The 24,069-nt window shown below is 47.4% G+C and overlaps 1 protein-coding gene across 3 annotated transcripts in view; it reads left to right on the plus strand.

Annotated features, from left to right (window-relative positions):
* nup205 (nucleoporin 205) overlaps positions 1 to 24,069 on the plus strand; it is a 189,430-nt gene that overhangs the window by 117,224 nt on the left and 48,137 nt on the right. For all 3 annotated transcript variants that reach the window (XM_072484243.1, XM_072484244.1, XM_072484245.1), the window contains exons 25-28: positions 2,298 to 2,372; positions 12,735 to 12,892; positions 19,536 to 19,616; positions 21,077 to 21,268. In XM_072484243.1, coding sequence (XP_072340344.1) covers positions 2,298 to 2,372; positions 12,735 to 12,892; positions 19,536 to 19,616; positions 21,077 to 21,268 — 506 coding nt within the window. The remainder of the gene's footprint in view (positions 1 to 2,297; positions 2,373 to 12,734; positions 12,893 to 19,535; positions 19,617 to 21,076; positions 21,269 to 24,069) is intronic.

Consider the following 24,069-nt stretch of genomic DNA (forward strand, 5'->3'; position numbering starts at 1 on the left):
CTATGGACTGTCGGAAGATCCGGGAGTTCAGGGGGCGAAAGAGGCCGACGTCCTGGCCGTTGCCTCCCTAGGTTGCCTGGAAACGGATCTTATTAATGTGGAGGGACCCGAAGCCCGTGAGTGTAGAGACCTGGGTTAGTGACATGTCTGGGGTTCTCAGTCTTGAGAAAATAAAGTTTGCCTTAAGAGGGTCAATGTTAGGGTTCTCCCAGAGGTGGCAGCCGTTTGTCGACTTTCTCGGGGAAAATTAAAAATGTCAGCAGAAGCAGTATTCCGGTGGTGGTGGTGGTGGGGGGGGGGGGGGGGGGGGGGGATTGTTGTTGTATGGTTGAGGTGTGTGAAGATTGGGCTGGGTGGGGGGCGGGGAATGTTTATTTTACCATGTTGATGTCATTGTTTTTGTTACTGTTATGCAAATTTTCAAATACCTTAATAAAATATTATTTTTTTAAAAAGGGATTGACATGCTTCCCTGGATAAATAGCTTTCAGTATTCATTGAAGAAAAGCCAGCTGGAGATGGTATTGGATTGTGTCCAGTGTCCATGGAAGGGTATTCCATTGGGAATGATGGTATTGGATGCAGCGCGGCGATGGGAATGACGTAGCTTGAAACTATTTTGGGGATCATTGGAGAGGAACAAATGCCCAGGATAAAAGTTAACTGAAGACTAGCAATTTGCACCTTTTGTTGGAATATGCTGACTGTTTCTAGTGGAGCTCATCAAAGTGCCTCAGGCAGAAGAAGTTTGTGTTAAAACAGATTACTGAGAATATAAAACACTGAATTTATTATGAATCTATTATGTCATTTGGCATCTGACACTGACTCTCTAGTTCATTGCCTATGTTTGGTTCAAAGAAACAGTGGACTTTAAAAAAATGTTTTATTTGACTGCAGAATGCCCCAGTGTACTGGGCTGGAGAATGTACAAATCGCACACAGATCCAGCTTTTGATCTCTGTGAAATGGCCCTGTTGTGTGTCAAGGAGAGGGAGAAGATGTACGGTGAGCACAGATTTAACACTGTGCTGTGGGATGACCTGATACAGAACTTGAGGACACTTCCTGTCATGATTTACTTGGATGAGGGTATTGGCAGGTGGCCAGGAACCATTGGATGTTCCTCCCGAAGAAAATCAACTAAGTGTGAATTATATGACGTAGCTATTTCACCTCTGGTTTATCAAAAGATAAATATATGATTCCTTGATCAGAGATTATTTAATATTAGGATCTTAGGATGTGGGAAATTGGAATGAGCAATAAATGCCAACCTTTCCAACAATGTCCACTTCCTGTCAATTTATTAATTTAAGTCGACTTCAACTCTCAACTCCAATTAACAGTCATTGCAACAAATCCGTACCAGTCTCTCCGAACAGGCGCCGGAATATGGCGACTAGGGGCTTTTCACAGTAACTTCATTGAAGTCTACTTGTGACAATAAGTGATTATTTCTATTATGAAAAGATAAAAAGTTGAAAATACTCAGCAGATCTGGCAGCATCTGTGAAGAGAGTATTGGAGTTAATGTTTTGGGTTGTGACCTTTCATCAGGGCCTTTGGTGAAAGGTCGCAGGCAGACCTGAATCGTCGTCTCTGTTCCTTTTCCAGATGCTGCAAGAAGTGGAAACAATGATTTGAAAAGGATATTGGATGGGCGACTGAGGGAATTAAACATGCTGCGAGGGTAGAGCAGGGGAATAGGGCTTGCTGGAATGCTGTGCAGAACTGACGTGGAGTTGATGGGCTGAATGGCCTCCTCTGTACCATAATATATTTCTGTGACCTGCCGAATATTTCTCGCATTTTCAATTTTTATTTCCGGTTTCTAGATCCGCAGCATTTTGCTCCAACTGGAAAGTTTTTGCTTTTCACTTTGATATGTTGTTTGCTGTATAGCATCGCCAAAGCCAAAATCTATACTAGTTCTCCCAAGAGAAGCTGTTGCATAAAAACGTCCCCAGACAACTGCCTCAAGACAACTAAAGATGGGCAAGAAGAATGGCCTTGCATTATTGCCCACATCCTAAGAATAGACAAATACGCTTGATCAAGTTTCATCGCTTCATAAAAAGAGCTGATTATTTTAGTAGGTAGAAGATACAGCAATTACATTTAGTATGTTTTCAGATACAGCAATCCGCAGAAGTGTCCTCTTCTGAGTTATTCCTCCCATCACCCTGCAGTTCAGTAAGTCTTCATGAGCTATGCATCGCAGTTCATGAATGTTGTTGTGTGACTGAGAAAAAGTGTTCTTTCTTGTTCACATTGGTGCTGTCTTTATCCATTAGGTGATGCAGAGGGAAGTCTTGAAGAAGAAACAAGAAACGTCACTGGGTTTCTGCATTTTGACACCACCTCTAAAGGTATTTGCATCTCCTAATCAAGTGTCCATCTCCGCATGTACTTTGAGATCTTTGTGTTTTCTTACAGAGAAGAGGAAATTAAATTAATATTTGGTGGGTTGCATCATGTGCAACCATGCATTAGTGTTTGCATTAGTATTTAGTGTGTTTGTTCTAATGCGCAATGGGAATAATAACATGTTGTATGATTACTCACATCTTTACAAGGACCCATCAGTACTTCTCTCTAGTTATTAGTGAACTCACGATGCTGTGCCAGACACGGGCCATGATGTGAAAGACAAAGTTTGCTGCAGGACGATGGAAGGGCTGGAAGGTGCTATGCACGATTATATTAGTTTATAGCTCAGTGCTCAGTTAGGCCGTGACTGCTAGTGTCGGCACTGGCCTTAACATTCTAGCTACTCATTTTGGGTTTTTCCCAGTGAGTTGACGACCACAGCCCTACTGTCCAGGACATGTCCCACACAATATGTGCAACACAATGAATAGGAAGGCAAGTAGCGATGCTGACACAGTCTACAGAGGAATATGGAAAAGTTAAGTGAGTGGTCAAAAATTTGACAAATGGAATATAATGTTGGGAAATGGGAAGTTCTGCACTATGGTTGGAAGAGTAAAGAAGCTGGATATTATTTAAGTGGATAAAGACTGCAGAAAGCTGCAACACAGAGAGATTTGGGGGGTTCAAAAATATGCAAGTTCAGCAAGTAATTGGCAAATGGAATTGGCCTACTGTTTCAAAGGGAATGGAGTATAAAAATAGGGAAGTCTTGCTAAAACTATACATGGTTCTAGTCAGACCACACCTGAAATAGCTTAACAGTTTTGGTCCCCTTATCTAAGGAAAGAAATACTGGCATTGGCGGCAGTGCAGAGCAGGATCCCGAGGTTGATCCCGGGTATGGAGAGATTTTCTTATGAGGAGAGGTTGGGTAGGCTGGGCCTGTGCTCATTGGAATTTTGAAGAACGAGAGGCGACCTTATTGAGACAAATAGGATTCTCAGGGGGATTGACAGGGTAGATGTTGAGAGGTTGTTTCCCCTTCTGGGAGAGTCTGGGACCAGCGATCATAATCTCAGAGTAAGGCAGCGATGAGAAGGAATTTCTTATCAGAGGGTAGTGAATCTATGGAATTCTTTACCGCAGAGGGCTTCAGAGGCTCGGTCGTTAAGTATATTCAAGGCTGAGATAGACATATTTTAAATCAGTCAAGGAATCGAGGGGATAAGGAGGGGAAGTGGATTTGAGAATGATTATGACCTGCCTACTTCTGCTCTTATATCTTATGGTTTAAGACCGGATGTTGCATGATTTGGAGGGGAATTGCAAGTGGTGACTTTCTCTTGCACCTGCTGCCTTGTCCTTGTATGAGATTAAGGAGTGAACAGGAAGACTGGAAGAAGTACCCAAATCTATGGTGAATGGGAGAATAGTGCTGAGGTCTTGGTAGGGTACTGGTGAAAAATGAGCTGCTGACCGCACTGCATATCATTGCCCTGCAGAGCTTTCTCCCAGTTCTTGTAGTTTTTTTTTTTGAATGAGATGTCACCAATATCATTAAGTTACTTTACCTAATTTATATATTTATCGAGTGTCTCGTCCTGTTCATATTTCAAAGAAATATATTTCAAAAGAAAAGCTTTTGAATATCGAAAAATTAATGAATCTGATTAGTGATTCTCAGCAATTAAATGGATGATAGAAATTTGTTTTAGAAGTATTTTCCTCTGGAAGTTCGAAGGGAGAGTGTTGCATTCCTCTGATTGCACTTTGATGGTCTGTGAAATCTGCTCATTATTCCAGAGTGATCCTGGAATGTAAACGTAACCCCACATACTTTTCTGAACTCCAGGCCATCTCCAACAAGTGCAAGGAGCTCATGAATTTCACTGGATGGTCTCAATCGTCGTGACATTCAGCGACCTCTGCCTCTTCCCTCCCTTCTCACTTGTTGAGACGTGCTCGAAGACTTCAACCGTCCTCCCCACCCCAACCAAAAAAATGCATCTCTCGTCTAATTTGACGTCCATGTCCCACTGCCCTAAAACCCTAACTAATGGAAATAGTTTCAAATCATCCCTCAATCTGTTAAATTCCAGGGAATACAACACTCATTTCTTTAATCTCTCCTCATATCTTTACCCTTAGAATGCAGGTCTCATTCGAGTAAGCCAGCATGCCCTCATTCCAAGGCCAATATATCTTTCTCCGCGTATACTACCCGACCTATTCTCTATATTCCAGCTATAATCTAAGCTTTGTGTAGCTGAAACTAAAGGCCAGCATGCCATTAGCTTTTGTATTATCTTGAGTGCCTATCCATGTGATTTTAATGATCGAAAGACCTGGACCCCAAAATCTCTTTGGCCCTCCACTGTTTTGTCCATTCACTTTATCGATCAATATCACTTCGACCTATCTGCAGCCTTTGGCACCGTTGATCAGACCATTTTCCACCATCACCCCTCCACCATTGTTCAGCTGGGTGTGATCGCACTCTCCTGGTTCCATTCTGACCTATCTAATCGTCGGGAAAGAATCTCCTGTAATGGCTTCTCTTCCTCCTCCTGCACTCTTACCTCTGCTGTCTCCCAAGGATTTATCCTTGACCCTATCCTATTTCTCATCTACATGCTGGTCCTCAGCAACATGATCTGAAAATATGTTGCTTTTCACATGTAGACTGAAGGACACCAAAACTCTGTCTCACTACCATGTCTGTTGATCCATCCACCATCTCTAAATGGTCAGAATACTTGTCTAATTACTAGTACTGGGTGAGCAGACGTTTTCTCCAATTAAATATTGGGAGTCAAAAGCACCACAAACTGTTCCCTAGCTGCAGACTTCACCCCCCTCGCTGGAATATACCCACGGCTAAACCAGACTGTTTGTAACTTTGGTATCACTTTTGACCCAAATGGTGAGCTTCCAGCCACATATCTGCACTGCCACAATGCCCATTTCCACCTCGGTAATATTGCCCCACTCTACCCCTACCTCAGCTGATCTGCGGAAACCTTCCTCCATGTGATTATTACCGCTAGACTTGTACTGCATTCCTGGCTGGGCTCCTGATACGTTCTATCCCCTGTAAACAACAAAACAACAAAGAACAAAGAAATGTACAGCACAGGAACAGGCCCTTCGGCCCTCCAAGCCCGTGCCGACCATACTGCCCGACTAAACTACAATCTTCTACACTTCCTGGGTCCGTATCCTTCTATTCCCATCCTATTCATATATTTGTCAAGATGCCCCTTAAATGTCCCTATCGTCCCTGCCTCCACTACCTCCTCCGGTAGTGAGTTCCAGGCACCCACTACCCTCTGCGTAAAAAACTTGCCTCGTACATCTACTCTAAACTTTGCCCCTCTCACCTTAAACCTATGCCCCCTAGTAATTGACCCCTCTACCCTGGGGAAAAGCCTCTGACTATCCACTCTGTCTATGCCCCTCATAATTTTGTATACCTCTATCAGGTCGCCCCTCAACCTCCTTCGTTCCAGTGAGAACAAACCGAGTTTATTCAATCGCTCCTCATAGCTTATGCCCTCCATACCAGGCAACATTCTGGTAAATCTCTTCTGCACCCTCTCTAAAGCCTCCACATCCTTCTGGTAGTGTGGCGACCAGAATTGAACACTATACTCCAAGTGTGGCCTAACTAAGGTTCTATACAGCTGCAACATGACTTGCCAATTCTTATACTCAATGCCCCGGCCAATGAAGGCAAGCATGCCGTATGCCTTCTTGACTACCTTCTCCACCTGTGTAGCCCCTTTCAGTGATCTGTGGACCTGTACTCCTAGATCTCTTTGACTTTCAATACTCTTGAGGGTTCTACCATTCACTGTATATTCCCTACCTGCATTAGCCCTTCCAAAATGCATTACCTCACATTTGTCCAGGTTAAACTCCATCTGCCATCTCTCCGCCCAAGTCTCCAGACAATCTAAATCCTGCTGTATCCTCAGACAGTCCTCATCGCTATCCGCAATTCCACCAACCTTTGTGTCGTCTGCAAACTTACTAATCAGACCAGTTACATTTTCCTCCAAATCATTTATATATACTACAAAGAGCAAAGGTCCCAGCACTGATCCCTGTGGAACACCACTGGTCACAGCCCTCCAATTAGAAAAGCATCCCTCCATTGCTACCCTCTGCCTTCTATGGCCTAGCCAGTTCTGTATCCACCTTGCCAGTTCACCCCTGATCCCGTGTGACTTCACCTTTTGTACTAGTCTACCATGAGGGACCTTGTCAAAGGCCTTACTGAAGTCCATATAGACAACATCTACTGCCCTACCTGCATCAATCATCTTAGTGACCTCCTCGAAAAACTCTATCAAGTTAGTGAGACACGACCTCCCCTTCACAAAACCGTGCTGCCTCTCACTAATACGTCCATTTGCTTCCAAATGGGAGTAGATCCTGTCTCGAAGAATTCTCTCCAGTAATTTCCCTACCACTGAAGTAAGGCTCACCGGCCTGTAGTTCCCGGGATTATCCCTGCCACCCTTCTTAAACAGAGGAACAACATTGGCTATTCTCCAGTCCTCCGGGACATCCCCTGAAGACAGCGAGGATCCAAAGATTTCTGTCAAGGCCTCAGCAATTTCCTCTCCAGCCTCCTTCAGTATTCTGGGGTAGATCCCATCCGGCCCTGGGGACTTATCTACCTTAATATTTTTTAAGACACCCAACACCTCGTCTTTTTGGATCACAATGTGACCCAGGCTATCTACACCCCCTTCTCCAGACTCAACATCTACCAATTCCTTCTCTTTGGTGAATACTGATGCAAAGTATTCATTTAGTACCTCGCCCATTTCCTCTGGCTCCACACATAGATTCCCTTGCCTATCCTTCAGTGGGCCAACCCTTTCCCTGGCTACCCTCTTGCTTTTTATGTAAGTGTAAAAAGCCTTGGGATTTTCCTTAACCCTATTTGCCAATGACTTTTCATGACCCCTTCTAGCCCTCCTGACTCCTTGCTTAAGTTCCTTCCTACTTTCCTTATATGCCACACAGGCTTCGTCTGTTCCCAGCCTTTTAGCCCTGACAAATGCCTCCTTTTTCTTTTTGACGAGGCCTACAATATCATTCGTCATCCAAGGTTCCCGAAAATTGCCGTATTTGTCTTTCTTCCTCACAGGAACATGCCTGTCCTGTATTCCTATCAACTGACACTTGAAAGCCTCCCACATGTCAGATGTTGATTTGCCCTCAAACATCCGCCCCCAATCTATGCTCTTCAGTTCCCGCCTAATATTGTTATAATTAGCCTTCCCCCAATTTAGCACATTCATCCTCGGACCACTCTTATCCTTGTCCACCAGTACTTTAAAACTTACTGAATTGTGGTCACTGTTACCGAAATGCTCCCCTACTGAAACATCTACCACCTGGCCGGGCTCATTCCCCAATACCAGGTCCAGTACCGCCTCTTCCCTAGTTGGACTGTTTACATATTGTTTTAAGAAGCCCTCCTGGATGCTCCTTACAAACTCTGCCCCGTCTAAGCCCCTGGCACTAAGTGAGTCCCAGTCAATATTGGGGAAGTTGAAGTCTCCCATCACCACAACCCTGTTGTTTTTACTCTTTTCCAAAATCTGTCTACCTATCTGCTCCTCTATCTCCCGCTGGCTGTTGGGAGGCCTGTAGTATACCCCCAACATTGTGACTGCACCCTTCTTATTCCTGATCTCTACCCATATAGCCTCACTGCCCTCTGAGGTGTCCTCTCGCTGTATAGCTGTGATACTCTCCTGAACAAGTAGCGCAACTCCGCCTCCCCTTTTACATCCCCCTCTATCCCGCCTGAAACATCTAAATCCTGGAACGTTTAGCTGCCAATCCTGCCCTTCCCTCAACCAGGTCTCTGTAATGGCAACAACATCATAGTTCCAAGTAGTAATCCAAGCTCTAAGTTCATCTGCCTTACCCGTAATGCTCCTTGCATTAAAACATATGCACTTCAGGCCACCAGACCCGCTGTGTTCAGCAACTTCTCCCCGTCTGCTCTGCCTCAGAGCCACACTGTCCATATTCCCTAGTTCTCCCTCAACGCTCTCACCTTCTGACCTATTGCTCCCGTGCCCACCCCCCTGCCATACTAGTTTAAACCCTCCCGTGTGACACTAGCAAATCTCGCGGCCAGGATATTTATGCCTCTCCGGTTTAGATGCAACCCGTCCATCTTATACAGGTCACACCTGCCCCGGAAGAGCTCCCAGTGGTCCAGATAACCGAAACCCTCCCTCCTACACCAGCTGTTTAGCCACGTGTTTGTCTGCTCTATCTTCCTATTTCTAGCCTCACTGGCACGTGGCACAGGGAGTAATCCCGAGATTACAACCCTCGAGGTCCTGTCTTTTAACTTTCTGCCTAGCTCCCTGAACTCCTGCTGCAGGACCTCATGCCTCTTCCTGCCTATGTCGTTAGTACCAATATGTACAACGACCTCTACCTGTTTGCCCTCCCCCTTCAGGATTCCCTCTACCCGTTCGGAGACATCCTGGACCCTGGCACCAGGGAGGCAACATACCATCCTGGAGTCTCTTTCACGTCCACAGAAGCGCCTATCTGTTCCCCTGACTATAGAGTCCCCTATAACTATTACTCTTCTGCGCTTTGACCCTCCCTTCTGAACATCAGAGCCAGCCGTGGTGCCACTGCTCTGGCTGCTGCTGTTTTCCCCTGATAGGCTATCCCCCCCGACAGTATCCAAAGGGGTATATCTGTTCGAGAGGGGGACAACCACAGGGGATTCCTGCACTGACTGCCTGCCCTTTCTGGTGGTCACCCATTTCTCTGCCTGCACCTTGGGTGTGACCACACTTACATAACTGCGATCTATGACGCTTTCCGCCACCTGCATGCTCCTAAGTGCATCCAATTGCTGCTCCAACCGAACCATGCGGTCTGTGAGGAGCTGCAGTTGGGTGCACTTTCTGCAGATGAAGCCATCCAGGACGCTGGAAGCCTCCCGGACCTGCCACATCTCACAGTCAGAGCACAGCACCCCTCTAACTGACATTGCGTCAATTAATTAAAATTAAAATTTGTCTTTTTTTTTTATAAATACTTTTTTTTTTAAAATTACAAAGTTACTGTCAACTATCTGTTTCCTAGCACTAGATTTCTAATAGAAATGCGATAGCTAACTACAATATCCTCCGATCTCTGGCTTAGATATCCTCTAAATTATAATTAAGTTATTATGTTTAATTAGTTCCCAAATAGTCAAAAAAATTTAGGTTAGAATCCCAACCAGCCACTCAGGTCACAGCGTTTCTGTCCCCCCCGACACACACAATTTGAAAAAAGGTATAAAAGTAAAAATCACTTGCTTACCTTCTGAGATGTTCTCAGGTTCTCTCGCTGACAGAGACTGCTCCTCCACCTCCAATCCTTGGCCTGCACAATGCTAATAATATATAATATAATATGGCACTTACCTTACACCAATGGGTCTTATTATTAGGTTAGAGGAGGAGGGTGGGTGGGAGACACTACACGTGTAGTGTCTCGGGTTTCCTCTCCACCAGAATTTATTGGGGGGGGGGGGGGGGGACTTGCCAGAGGTCGAACTTCCGGTTCCGCCGAAATCCAAAGGGCTGCTCCTGTAAAGGTAAGGTTTTTAAGCTCACTACTCACCTCCAAGAAGGCCCCTGCGCACCGCTGCCGCCGAAATCCAATGGGCTGCTCCTGTAAAGGTAAGAGCTTTTAAACTAACTACTCACCTCCCAGAAGGCCCCTGCGCACCACTGCCGCCGAAATCCAATGGGCTGCTCCTGTAAAGGTAAGAGCTTTTAAACTAACTACTCACCTCCCAGAAGGCCCCTGCGCACCACTGCCGCCGAAATCCAATGGGCTGCTCCTGTAAAGGTAAGAGCTTTTAAACTAACTACTCACCCTCCAGAAGGCCCCTGCGCACCGCTGCCGCCGAAATCCAAAGGGCTGCTCCTGTAAAGGTAAGGTTTTTAAACTCACTACTCACCTCCAAGAAGGCCCCTGCGCACCGCTGCCGCCGAAATCCAATGGGCTGCTCCTGTAAAGGTAAGAGCTTTTAAACTAACTACTCACCTCCCAGAAGGCCCCTGCGCACCGCTGCCGCCGAAATCCAAAGGGCTGCTCCTGTAAAGGTAAGGTTTTTAAACTCACTACTCACCTCCAAGAAGGCCCCTGCGCACCGCTGCCGCCGAAATCCAATGGGCTGCTCCTGTAAAGGTAAGAGCTTTTAAACTAACTACTCACCTCCCAGAAGGCCCCTGCGCACCGCTGCCGCCGAAATCCAAAGGGCTGCTCCTGTAAAGGTAAGGTTTTTAAACTCACTACTCACCTCCAAGAAGGCCCCTGCGCACCGCTGCCGCCGAAATCCAATGGGCTGCTCCTGTAAAGGTAAGAGCTTTTAAACTAACTACTCACCTCCCAGAAGGCCCCTGCGCACCGCTGCCGCCGAAATCCAAAGGGCTGCTCCTGTAAAGGTAAGGTTTTTAAACTCACTACTCACCTCCCAGAAGGCCCCTGCGCACCGCTGCCGCCGAAATCCAAAGGGCTGCTCCTGTAAAGGTAAGGTTTTTAAACTCACTACTCACCTCCAAGAAGGCCCCTGCGCACCGCTGCCGCCGAAATCCAATGGGCTGCTCCTGTAAAGGTAAGAGCTTTTAAACTAACTACTCACCTCCCAGAAGGCCCCTGCGCACCGCTGCCGCCGAAATCCAAAGGGCTGCTCCTGTAAAGGTAAGGTTTTTAAACTCACTACTCACCTCCCAGAAGGCCCCTGCGCACCGCTGCCGCCGAAATCCAAAGGGCTGCTCCTGTAAAGGTAAGGTTTTTAAACTCACTACTCACCTCCAAGAAGGCCCCTGCGCACCGCTGCCGCCGAAATCCAATGGGCTGCTCCTGTAAAGGTAAGAGCTTTTAAACTAACTACTCACCTCCCAGAAGGCCCCTGCGCACCGCTGCCGCCGAAATCCAAAGGGCTGCTCCTGTAAAGGTAAGGTTTTTAAACTCACTACTCACCTCCAAGAAGGCCCCTGCGCACCGCTGCCGCCGAAATCCAATGGGCTGCTCCTGTAAAGGTAAGAGCTTTTAAACTAACTACTCACCTCCAGAAGGCCCCTGCGCACCGCTGCCGCCGAAATCCAAAGGGCTGCTCCTGTAAAGGTAAGAGCTTTTAAACTAACTACTCACCTCCCAGAAGGCCCCTGCGCACCGCTGCCGCCGAAATCCAATGGGCTGCTCCTGTAAAGGTAAGAGCTTTTAAAACTAACTACTCACCTCCCAGAAGGCCCCTGCGCACCGCTGCCGCCGAAATCCAAAGGGCTGCTCCTGTAAAGGTAAGGTTTTTAAACTCACTACTCACCTCCAAGAAGGCCCCTGCGCCACCCGCTGCCGCCGAAATCCAATGGGCTGCTCCTGTAAAGGTAAGAGCTTTTAAACTAACTACTCACCTCCCAGAAGGCCCCTGCGCACCGCTGCCGCCGAAATCCAAAGGGCTGCTCCTGTAAAGGTAAGGTTTTTAAACTCACTACTCACCTCCAAGAAGGCCCCTGCGCACCGCTGCCGCCGAAATCCAATGGGCTGCTCCTGTAAAGGTAAGAGCTTTTAAACTAACTACTCACCTCCCAGAAGGCCCCTGCGCACCGCTGCCGCCGAAATCCAAAGGGCTGCTCCTGTAAAGGTAAGGTTTTTAAACTCACTACTCACCTCCAAGAAGGCCCCTGCGCACCGCTGCCGCCGAAATCCATGAGGATCCATGAGGTGTTTTCCAAAACTCTGCACCCAGAGTCCATTAAACCCATCACTCTTGTGTTCACTGACTCCCAGTTAAACAATGTCTCTATTTTAAAACTTTCATCCTTGTTTTCAAATTCCTCCATGGCCTTACCACTCCTCTCCCCTCCTCTTCCTCCCCCCCCCCCCCCCCCCCCCCCCCCCCCCCCCAAATCTCTTTAAATCTCCTGAATCTCTACAAGTCTCCGAGGACACCTGCACTCCTCTAATTCTTCCCCCTTCGGCATCCCTGAACTCCTTTGGCTGCCCTAGCTGCCTGGGCCTCGAGCCCTAGAATGCGCTCACCTAAACCCCTCCATCTGTCTCCCTGTTTTCCATCTTTAAGCCTCTCCTGAAAACCTAATTGAGCGTTTAGTCATCTACCCTTCTATCTCCTTACGTGGTTCTGTACCAAGTTTTGTTTCGTAATGCCCTGTGAAGGGCCTTAGAACATTTTTATTATGTAAGGTGATGGAGAAATGCAATTTAATATTGTAGATTTAGCAATCAATTACTATTTAAAAATGTTGTTTCACGCGAGTCTTAATACTCAAATGTTGCTTTTGACCTAGTACGTCGAAAGATCCTGAGTATTCTAGACTCCATTGACTTTCGCCAGGAGGCCCCAGAGGAGCTTCATTTGGATTTCTTCGATCGTGCCCAGATTGAACAAGTCATCTCTAACTGCGAGCACAAGAACCAACAGGGCCAGACTGTCTGCAATGTGAAGGTAACTGGGTGGCAGCATTAACATTTTTTGTCTTCTCTCTCTCTCTCTCACTCGTGTTCTCGCTCATTCCAGTGCCCACATTCAATCTGTTTCCTGCCACGACCACTTTGCCATTGTATGATTTAATTTTTTTTAAATCGTTCTAATGTTCCCTCTCTTTGTATTCCCACTATCTCTGAAATTCAGTCCTATTGTATTCCCGCTAATCCATCGTTCCTCCCCGAACATTGTTTATATTCCCAGTGAGTCATGCATTTCTTTTTTCATACGTCCATTCTTCCTATTCGCTCTATCTCTGCTATTTTCTCTCCTCGCACTCCTCCGTCATCTCCGGCACTCTTTACCCTGAGCATTGCCTGTATGATTAGTACTCCCTTCCGTTGCCAACTGTTGAACATTCTTTGCCTGTGGCAGTAGATTCCAGCTGAGGCCTTGGTGTATGCCCTTTGGGCAAGGCCAACTCCTCCCTGAAATGATTAGCCAATTAAGCCGATTCTGCCCGAGGCAGAGACAGCTGATGGTGGACAGCTTTCTACATTTGAGTGATTGTCTCAAACATCATACAGCAGCATACGTACATTAAATATGACTGTGGTCATATTGCTGAGTCCGAGAAGAAACAAACGTAGACTGTTCCTATCGTGGCATGTGCAATAATTATTTACCCCGTATCACAATCCAATTTACCATTTCAAAGTGTTTACTGTTAGTTCCTCAAAGCCACTGACTGTGATGGAAGAGGAGGAATCCGAGATGTCAGAGTGAGTTAAGATCATGGATGATCAGTTGGGACTACACGAGACAAAGTGCAAGATGGAAGATAGGGGGCAGGATTCTCCATTCTGGAGACTAAATGCTGACGCCAGCGGAGCATATGTGGTCTTTCACGACCAAAAATTGGCGTGAAACCCTCACCGATTCAGATCCAGCGGGGGGAGGATCATGATCACCTCAGCAGTGGTGAAAGTATATGGAAGGGTAGGTGTGAGGCTCTCAAACCCTGGTCACAGCCCACCTGCCAGGGAACTTGATACACGGAGGATGATGGGGGGGAAGATCAAAACTGGGGGACACCGTTTAAGAATACAAAGTCTCCCTAAGTTTTTTCTCTGAACGTCGTTAGTATGTAGCATTCTCTACACCAGAAGGAGGTTGGAATGGATTTATTTAATTAATAATTGCTTATTGTCGCAAGCAGGGTTCAATGAAGTTACTGTGAAAAGCCCCTAGTCGCCACATTCCGGCTACTGTTCAGGGAGGCCGGTACAGGAATTGAACCCGTGCTGCTGGCATTGTTCTGCATTACAAGCCAGCTGTTTAGCCCTCTTGTGCTAAAACAACCTATTGAATTCATTGAAATTATTCCCTGCTAAGTGAGACAGATTTTTGATAAATAAGGTTGAGAGTTATGAAATGAAATTTAAATCGCTTATTGTCACAAGTAGGCTTCAAATGAAGTTACTGTGAAAAACCCCTAGTTGCCACATTCCGGCGCCTGTTCGGGGAGGCTGTTACGGGAATTTAACCGTGCTGCTGGCCTGCCTTGGTCTGCTTTCAAAGCCAGCGATTTAGCCTTGTGCTAAGGGGGGAGAGAGAGAGGAGGTGGGGGGGGGGGGGGTGGTGGGGGGGGGGGAGTGAGAGAGAGTGGGAGAGGGGGGGGGGGGGGGGGGGGAGAGTGGGAGAGGGGGGGGGAGGGCAGACCAGACCAGAAAGTGGAGTTGAGACCACACCCAGCTCAAACGTGCTCTTATCGAATGGTGAAGTGTGCTCCAAGAGTCAGTCCTCCTGCTGCCAAATCCTATGTTCGTATTTAAGACACTCTGACTGTACTGTGATGAGGTGCCTGCCCCGTCAGCTATTTTCTCTCGTGATATAGCTAAGCCTGATGAAGGATGTTGCAGATCAGGAACAGGATACCGACCTTCAGATATGTTAGAATCTGATATAACCTGATTTAAGTGCAGATATATAATCAGCTATAACCTGATTTAAGTACTGATATATAATCTGATCTAACCTGATTTTAGTATTGATAATCTAATATAACCTGATTTAAATACTGATATGTAATCTGATATAACCTGATTTAAGCACTGGTGTATAATCTAATATAACCTGATTTAAGCTCTGGTGTATAATCTAATATAACCTGATTTAAGTACTGTTATATAATCTGATATAACCTGATTTAAGTACTGATATATAATCTGATGTAACTTGATGTAAGTACTGATATGTAACCTGATTTAAGTACTGATATATAATCTGATATCACCTGATTTAAGTAGAACATAGAAAATACAGCACAGAACAGGCCCTTCGGCCCACAATGCTGTGCCGAACCTTTGTCCTAGATTAATCATAGATTATCATTGAATTTACAGTGCAGAAGGAGGCCATTCGGCCCATTGAGTCTGCACCGGCTCTTGGAAAGAGCACCCTACCCAAAGTCAACACCTCCACCCAACACTAAGGGCAATTTTGGACACTTAAGGGCAATTTATCATGGCCAATCCACATAACTTGCATATCTTTGGACTGTGGGAGGAAACAGGAGCACCCGAAGGAAACACGGGGAGACACGGGGAGGATGTGCAGACTCAGCACAGACAGTGACCCAAGCAGGAATTGAACCTGGGACCCTGGAGCTGTGAAGCAATTGTGCTATCCACAATGCTACCGTGCTGCCCTTAAGAACAAATTAATCTACACTATATCATTTTACCGTAATCAATGTACCTATCCAATAGCTGCTTGAAGGTCCCTAATGTTTCCGACTCAACTACTTCCACAGGCAGTGCATTCCATGCCCCCACTACTCTCTGGGTAAAGAACCTACCTCTGACATCTCCCCCATATCTTCCACCATTCACCTTAAATTTATGACCCCTTGTAATGGTTTGTTCCACCCGGGGAAAAAGTCTCTGACTGTCTACTCTATCTATTCCCCTGATCATCTTATAAACCTCTATCAAGTCGCCCCTCATCCTTCTCCGTTCTGATGAGAAAAGGCTGAGCACTCTCAACCTTTCCCCGTAAGACCTACTCTCCATTCCAGGCAATATCCTGGTAAATCTCCTTTGCACCTTTTCCAAAGCTTCCACATCCTTCCTAAAATGAGACGACCAGAACTGTACACAGCACTCCAAATGTGGCCTTACCAAAGTTCTGTACAGCTGCATCATCACCTCACGGCTCTTAAATTCAATCCCTCTGTTAATGAACGCTAGCACACCATAGGCCTCCTTCACAGCTCTATCCACTTGAGTGGCAACTTTCAAAGATGTATGAACATAGACCCCAAGATCTCTCTGCTCCTCCACATTGCCAAGAACTCTACCATTAACCCTGTATTCCGCATTCATACTTGTCCTTCCAAAATGGACAATCTCACACTTTTCAGGGTTAAACTTCATCTGCCACTTCTCAGCCCAGCTCTGCATCCTATCTGTGTCTCTTTGCAGCCGACAACAGCCCTCCTCACTATCCACAACTCCACCAATCTTCGTATCGTCTGCAAATTTACTGACCCACCCTTCAACTCCCTCATCCAAGTCATTAATGAAAATCTCAAACTTCAGTGGACCCAGAACTGATCCCTGCGGTTCGCCACTGGTAACTGGGATCCAGGCTGAATATTTGCCATCCACCACCACTCTCTGACTTCTATCGGTTAGCCAGTTCGTTATCCAACTGGCCAAAGTTCCCACTATCCCATGCCTCCTTACTTTCTGCAGAAGCCTACGATGGGGAACCTTATCAAATGCCTTACTAAAATCCATGTACACTACATCCACTGCTTTACCTTCATCCACATGCTTGGTCACCTCCTCAAAGAATTCAATAAGACTTGTAAGGCAAGACCTACCACTCACAAATCCGTGCTGACTATCCCTAATCAAGCAGTGTCTTTCCAGATGCTCAGACATCCTATCCTTCAGTACCCTTTCCATGAATTTGCCTACCACCGAAGTAAGACTAACTGGCCTGTAATTCCCAGGGTTATCCCTAGTCCCTTTTTTGAACAGGGGCACGACATTCGTCACTCTCCAATCCCCTGGTACCACCCCTGTTGACAGTGAGGACGAAAAGATCATTGCCAACGGCTCTGCAATTTCATCTCTTGCTTCCCATAGAATCCTTGGATATATCCCGTCAGGCCCGGGGGACTTGTCTATTTTTCAAAATGCCCAACACATCTTCCTTCCTAACAAGTATTTCCTCGAGCTTACCAGTCTGTTTCACACTGTCCTCTCCAACAATATGGCCCTCTCATTTGTAAATACAGAAGAAAAGTACTTGTTCAAGACCTCTCCTATCTCTTCAGACTCAATACACAATCTCCCGCGACTGTCCTTGATCGGACCTACCCTTGCTCTAGTCATTCTCATATTTCTCACATATGTGTAAAAGGCCTTGGGGTTTTCCTTGATCCTACCTGCCAAAGATTGTTCATGCCCTCTCTTAGCTCTCCTAATCCCTTTCTTCAGTTCCCTCCTGGCTATCTTGTATCCCTCCAGCTCCCTGTCTGAACCTTGTTTCCTCAGCCTTACACAAGTCTCTTTTTTCCTCTTAACAAGACATTCAACCTCCCTTGTCAACCATGGTTCCCTCACTCGACCATCTCTTCCCTGCCTGACAGGGACATACATATCAAGGACACGTAGTACCTGTTCCTTGAACAAGTTCCACATTTCACTTGTGTCCTTCCCTGATAGCCTATGTTCCCAACTTATGCACTTCAATTCTTGTCTGACAACATCGTATTGACCCGTCCCCCAATTGTAAACCTTGCCCTGTTGCACGCACCTATCCTTCTCCATTACTAAAGTGAAAGTCACAGAATTGTGGTCACTATCTCCAAAATACTTCCCCACTAACAAATCTATCACTTGCCCTGGTTCATTACCAAGTACTAAATCCAATATTGCCCCTCTGGTCGGACAATCTACATACTATGTTAGAAAAGCTTCCTGGACACACTGCACAAACACCATCCCATCCAAACTATTTGATCTAAAGAGTTTCCACTCAATGTTTGGGAAGTTAAAGTCACCCATGACTACTACCCTGTGACTTCTGCACCTTTCCAAAATCTGTTTCCCAATCTGTTCCTCCACATCTCTGCTACTATTGGGGGGCCTATAGAAAACTCCAAACAAGGTGACTGCTCCTTTCCTATTTCTGACTTCAACCCACACTACCTCAGTAGGCTGATACTCCTCGAACTGCCTTTCTGCAGCTGTTATACTATCTCTAATTAACAATGCCACCCCCCCACCTCTTTTACCACCCTCCCTAATCTTATTGAAACATCTATAACCAGGGACCTCCAACAACCATTTCTGCCCCTCTTCTATCCAAGTTTCCGTGATGGCCACCACATCGTAGTCCCAAGTACCGATCCATGCCTTACGTTCACCCACCTTATTCCTGATGCTACTTGCGTTGAAGTATACACACTTCAACCCATCTCCGTGCCTTCAAGTACTCTACTTTCTCAGTGTTCCCTTCCCCACTGCCTCATTACACGCTTTGGCGTCCTGAATATCAGCTATCTTAGTTGCTAAACTACAAATCCGGTTCCCATTCCCCTGCCAAATTAGTTTAAACCCTCCCGAAGAGTACTAGAAAACCTTTCTCCCAGGATATTGGTGCCCCTCTGGTTCAGATGCAACCCGTCCTGCTTGTACAGGTCCCACCTTCCCCAGAATGCACTTCAATTATCCAAATACCTGAAGCCCTCCCTCCTACACCATTCCTGCAGCCACGTGTTCAGCTGCACTCTCTCCCTATTCCTCGCCTCGCTATCACGTGGCACCGGCAACAAACCAGAGATGACAACTCTGTCTGTCCTGGCTTTTAACTTCCAGCCTAACTCCCTGAACTTGTTTATTACCTCCACACCCCTTTTCCTACCTACGCCGTTGGTACCAATGTGCACCACGACTTCTGGCTGCTCCCCCTCCCCCTTAAGGATCCTGAAGACACGATCTGAGACATCCCTGGCCCTGGCACCCGGAAGGCAACATACCTTCCGGGAGTCTCGCTCGCGACCACAGAATCTCCTATCTATTCCCCTAACCATTGAATCTCCTACAACTATTGCTTTTCTATTCTCCCCCCTTCCCTTCTGAGCCCCAGAGCCAGGCTCAGTGCCAGAGACCTGGCCGCCAGGGCCTTCCCTTGGTATGTCATCCCCCCCAACAGCATCCAAAATGGTATACTTGTTTTGAAGGGGAATAGCCACGAGGGATCCCTGCACTGTCTGCCTGTTTGTTTTTTTTCCCCTGACTGTAACCCAGCTATTCTTGTCCTGTACCTTGGGTGTGGTTACCTCCCTGTAACTCTTCTCTATCACCTCCTCTGCCTCCCGGATGATCCGAAGTTCATCCAGCTTCAGCTCCAGTTCCCTAGCACGGTCTTTGAGGAGCTGGAGTACTGATATCTAATCTGATATCACCTAATTTAAGTACTGATATATAGTCTGACATCACCTAATTTAAGTACAGATATATAATCTTATATAACCTGATTTAAGTTCTGATATATAATCTGATATAACCTGATTTAAATACTGATATATAATCTGATATAACCTAGTACTGTTGACATTTTCACTGCAATTTATTTTACTTTCCAGCTCCTTCACAGAGTACTTGTTGCTGAAGTGAATGCCCTGCAGGGAATGGCAGCGATAGGACAAAGACCTTTACTGATGGAGGTGAGACTTTATGTGCAATGAGTTACTTGTCTGCTCCACTTTATTTTCTGTTTATTGTGAGAAGCGAGTGGGGGCTCCAGGTGAAACCTGTCTAATACAACTCCCGGGTTTGATTTACTGCCTGTACTGAGTTAGCTGATCTCTGTTGTGATGTAGTCGTGATTGAAGAGCTTGCCCATTAAACGGGGAATGGACACTTGGGCCAATACCAGAGGATAGCCACTGCCAATGGAGCATCAGTAGTAGCACACATCCCTCTGAGTCATAGGTCATGGGTTTACGTCCTACTCAAAGCCGAGAGCATAAAATCTCTGCTGAGACTTGAGACCAGAACTGAGGGAGTGCTATACTTTTAGAGCCATTTAGAATCATAGAATTTACAGTGCAGAAGGAGGCCATTCGGCGCATCGAGTCTGCACTGGCCCTTGGAAAGAGCCCTACTTAAGCCCACGCCTCCACCCTATCCCAGTAACCCCACCCACCCTTTTCTGGACACTAAGGGCAATTTAGCATGGCCAATCCACCTAAGCTGCACATCTTTGGACTGTGGGAGGAAACCGGAGCACCCGGAGGAAACCCACGCAGACACTGGGAGAACTTGCAGACACCCCGCAGACAGCGAACCAAGCAAGGAGTCGAACAGGGACCCTGGAGTGTGAAGCAACCGTGCTGTCTTTGGATGAGAGGCTAGACAGACGGACCTAATCCCTCAGGTGAATGTGAGAGATTCCATAGCACTATTTAAAGAGTAGGGGGAGTTTTTCCTGACCAATACTTACTCCTCACTCAGCATCATTAAAGCAGATTGTATGGTTATTTAACACATTAATGTGTATGTGGGAGTTTGTTGCACCCGGTTCACTGCTGTATTTTCCTACTTTGTAACAGTAACTAAATCAAGGTACTTTATTGGCTGCAAAGTGTTTGACGTCCCATGAAAGATACTTTAGGAATGACATTCCGACCTATGCTTGAGCAAAATCTTAATGTCAGGAGGTACGGGGGTGAAAGCAGGACAAACTGGGCTGTCTTCTGTGTGGAACTGAGCCCAATGATCAATGATTCCTTCCACTAAAGCTTTTGGAACAAATGAGGGAGGTTAAGAGGAGAGCTGCAAATAGAAAGTGGCAAATTACTCTGCTGCAATAAAACATTCTTGAGAAGAGAATGGGTGCTTTTAATTTGCAAGCATGGTCTGCATTGTGATTAGTATGTGGGCATCTGTAAAGCTAGGAGACAGGTTGACTTAGTTTCAGAGGATTTCCACCCAAACTTTTCTCTTCATTTTTCACACCTGGACAGGCCTGCGTGGAATGTCCCAGGTTTCTGGGATGATCCAGCATTCCCAGACTTTCTTTTCGCTCCAGCCTATTTATCTTTTGCAGTGAAAAGCTGTTTTATAGGTTGCCAGCTGACTATATAGCGTTCCCTTTGTCTAATGTTGTGACCGTGTTGTTCAGGAGATAAACACAATCTTGCAGCATGTGGTGGAGAGGAACAAGTTACGGGAGTGTCTCCACGCCAAACGGCATATGTTGGAATCCTGGCGCCACCTTGTCGAGATTATACTTGCAGCGTGTCCACTGGATCTGATTCAGGAAGAGGACAGGCAGCTTGTCATTCGGGACCTTCTACATGAGCTCCACGACAAGGTGATGTAAAAATGCAAAGCAGTAGGTTTCTATCACCACGACACAGTTCATGATTGTAGCACTGGAAATATTAACAACTAAAACGCATCGGTTAACTGCAAAAATGATTTCTTAATTTCTCAGTCTCTGTAGTTCGTATATCATCAATCAGGAGGGGGAGGACTTGAGGATTTAAAACAGCCCTGAGCACTAAGAATCAGTTTGTTTTTATTCCCTTTTGCTTTCTTAAAAAACACTTTCGTTCAGTCACAGCAAGAATATTGTATCCAGTTCTGGTCACCACACTTTTATGAAGGAGAATCCTTCGGAAGGTGCAGGGGTTTAACAGAATGGATCAGAGGATGGGGAATTTTAACCACAAGGTTCGGTTGGAGAAGCTGGGGCCATCTCATGGAGTAAAGGAAATGAAGGGGAGATTTGATACATGTGTACAAATTATGAATGGGTGGGATCACTTTTTAGCAATTCTGCATGTTAGAGCGAGACAATAAGCCTTACTCTGTTCAGATTCCCGAGGTAAAAATGGCGTCCCGATCTCGCTATAAGGGGGAGTCTGGTGAGCAGAGCTCCCCATTGTACCAAACCGGGCTATGTGCGGCCTCAGCCGTGCGTTCCCCGTTCAGGCCTCTTATTCAACACGAGTTGCATTGAATAGCCACATGTTTCTCGGCACTCCGAATGCCGGGAAACACGCAGCTAAACGGGCTCGCTAGGGGACTTCGTTCCCTTTTGGGTGAATCGCGCCCAATGGTTATTTGATTTTTATTTTTTTACTGTATCAGAAAAAAGGTCAACGATACATTTGCCTCTACCACCAGAAAGAAAGACCAGTGTGCACCAATTTCTTTCTGAGTCTGCTTCCTGCTCGTCGTAAGCACCTACATCACCCACCCCAAAGACATCGCCTACCCCAAAGACATCGCCTACCCCAAAGACATCGCCTACCCCAAAGACATCGCCTACCCCAAAGACATCGCCTACCCCAAAGACATCGCCTACCCCAAAGACATCGCCTACCCCAAAGACATCGCCTACCCCAAAGACATCGCCTACCCCAAAGACATCGCCTACCCCAAAGACATCGCCTACCCCAAAGACATCGCCTACCCCAAAGACATCGCCCACCCCAAAGACATCGCCCACCCCAAAGACATCGCCCACCCCAAAGACATCGCCCACCCCAAAGACATCGCCTACCCCAAAGACATCGCCTACCCCAAAGACATCGCCCACCCCAAAGACATCGCCCACCCCAAAGACATCGCCCACCCCAAAGACATCGCCCACCCCAAAGACATCGCCCACCCCAAAGACATCGCCTACCCCAAAGACATCGCCTACCCCAAAGACATCGCCTACCCCAAAGACATCGCCTACCCCAAAGACATCGCCTACCCCAAAGACATCGCCTACCCCAAAGACATCGCCTACCCCAAAGACATCGCCTACCCCAAAGACATCGCCCACCCCAAAGACATCGCCCACCCCAAAGACATCGCCCACCCCAAAGACATCGCTCACCCCAAAGACATCGCCTACCCCAAAGACATCGCCTACCCCAAAGACATCGCCCACCCCAAAGACATCGCCCACCCCAAAGACATCGCCTACCCCAAAGACATCGCCTACCCCAAAGACATCGCCTACCCCAAAGACATCGCCTACCCCAAAGACATCGCCTACCCCAAAGACATCGCCCGCCCCAAAGACATCGCCGGCCCCAAAGACATCGCCGGCCCCAAAGACATCGCTTACCCCAAAGACATCGCCCACCCCAAAGACATCGCCCACCCCAAAGACATCGCCCACCCCAAAGACATCGCCCACCCCAAAGACATCGCCCACCCCAAAGACATCGCCCACCCCAAAGACATCGCCCACCCCAAAGACATCGCCTACCCCAAAGACATCGCCTACCCCAAAGACATCGCCTACCCCAAAGACATCGCCTACCCCAAAGACATCGCCTACCCCAAAGACATCGCCTACCCCAAAGACATCGCCTACCCCAAAGACATCGCCTACCCCAAAGACATCGCCTACTCCAAAGACATCGCCTACCCCAAAGACATCGCCTACCCCAAAGACATCGCCTACCCCAAAGACATCGCCTACCCCAAAGACATCGCCTACCCCAAAGACATCGCCCGCCCCAAAGACATCGCCCGCCCCAAAGACATCGCCGGCCCCAAAGACATCGCCGGCCCCAAAGACATCGCCGGCCCCAAAGACATCGCCCGCCCCAAAGACATCGCCTGCCCCAAAGACATCGCCCGCCCCAAAGACATCGCCCGCCCCAAAGACATCGCCGGCCCCAAAGACATCGCCGGCCCCAAAGACATCGCCGGCCCCAAAGACATCGCCGGCCCCAAAGACATCGCCGTCCCCAAAGACATCGCCGGCCCCAAAGACATCGCCGGCCCCAAAGACATCGCCGGCCCCAAAGACATCGCCGGCCCCAAAGACATCGCCCGCCCCAAAGACATCGCCCGCCCCAAAGACATCGCCCGCCCCAAAGACATCGCCCGCCCCAAAGACATCGCCCGCCCCAAAGACATCGCCCGCCCCAAAGACATCGCCCACCCCAAAGACATCGCCCACCCCAAAGACATCGCCCACCCCAAAGACATCGCCCACCCCAAAGACATCGCCCACCCCAAAGACATCGCCCACCCCAAAGACATCGCCCACCCCAAAGACATCGCCCACCCCAAAGACATCGCCCACCCCAAAGACATCGCCCACCCCAAAGACATCGCCCACCCCAAAGACATCGCCCACCCCAAAGACATCGCCCACCC

The sequence above is a fragment of the Scyliorhinus torazame genome, chromosome 19 (genome assembly GCF_047496885.1).
Source record: "Scyliorhinus torazame isolate Kashiwa2021f chromosome 19, sScyTor2.1, whole genome shotgun sequence".
Classification (NCBI taxonomy): domain Eukaryota; kingdom Metazoa; phylum Chordata; class Chondrichthyes; order Carcharhiniformes; family Scyliorhinidae; genus Scyliorhinus; species Scyliorhinus torazame.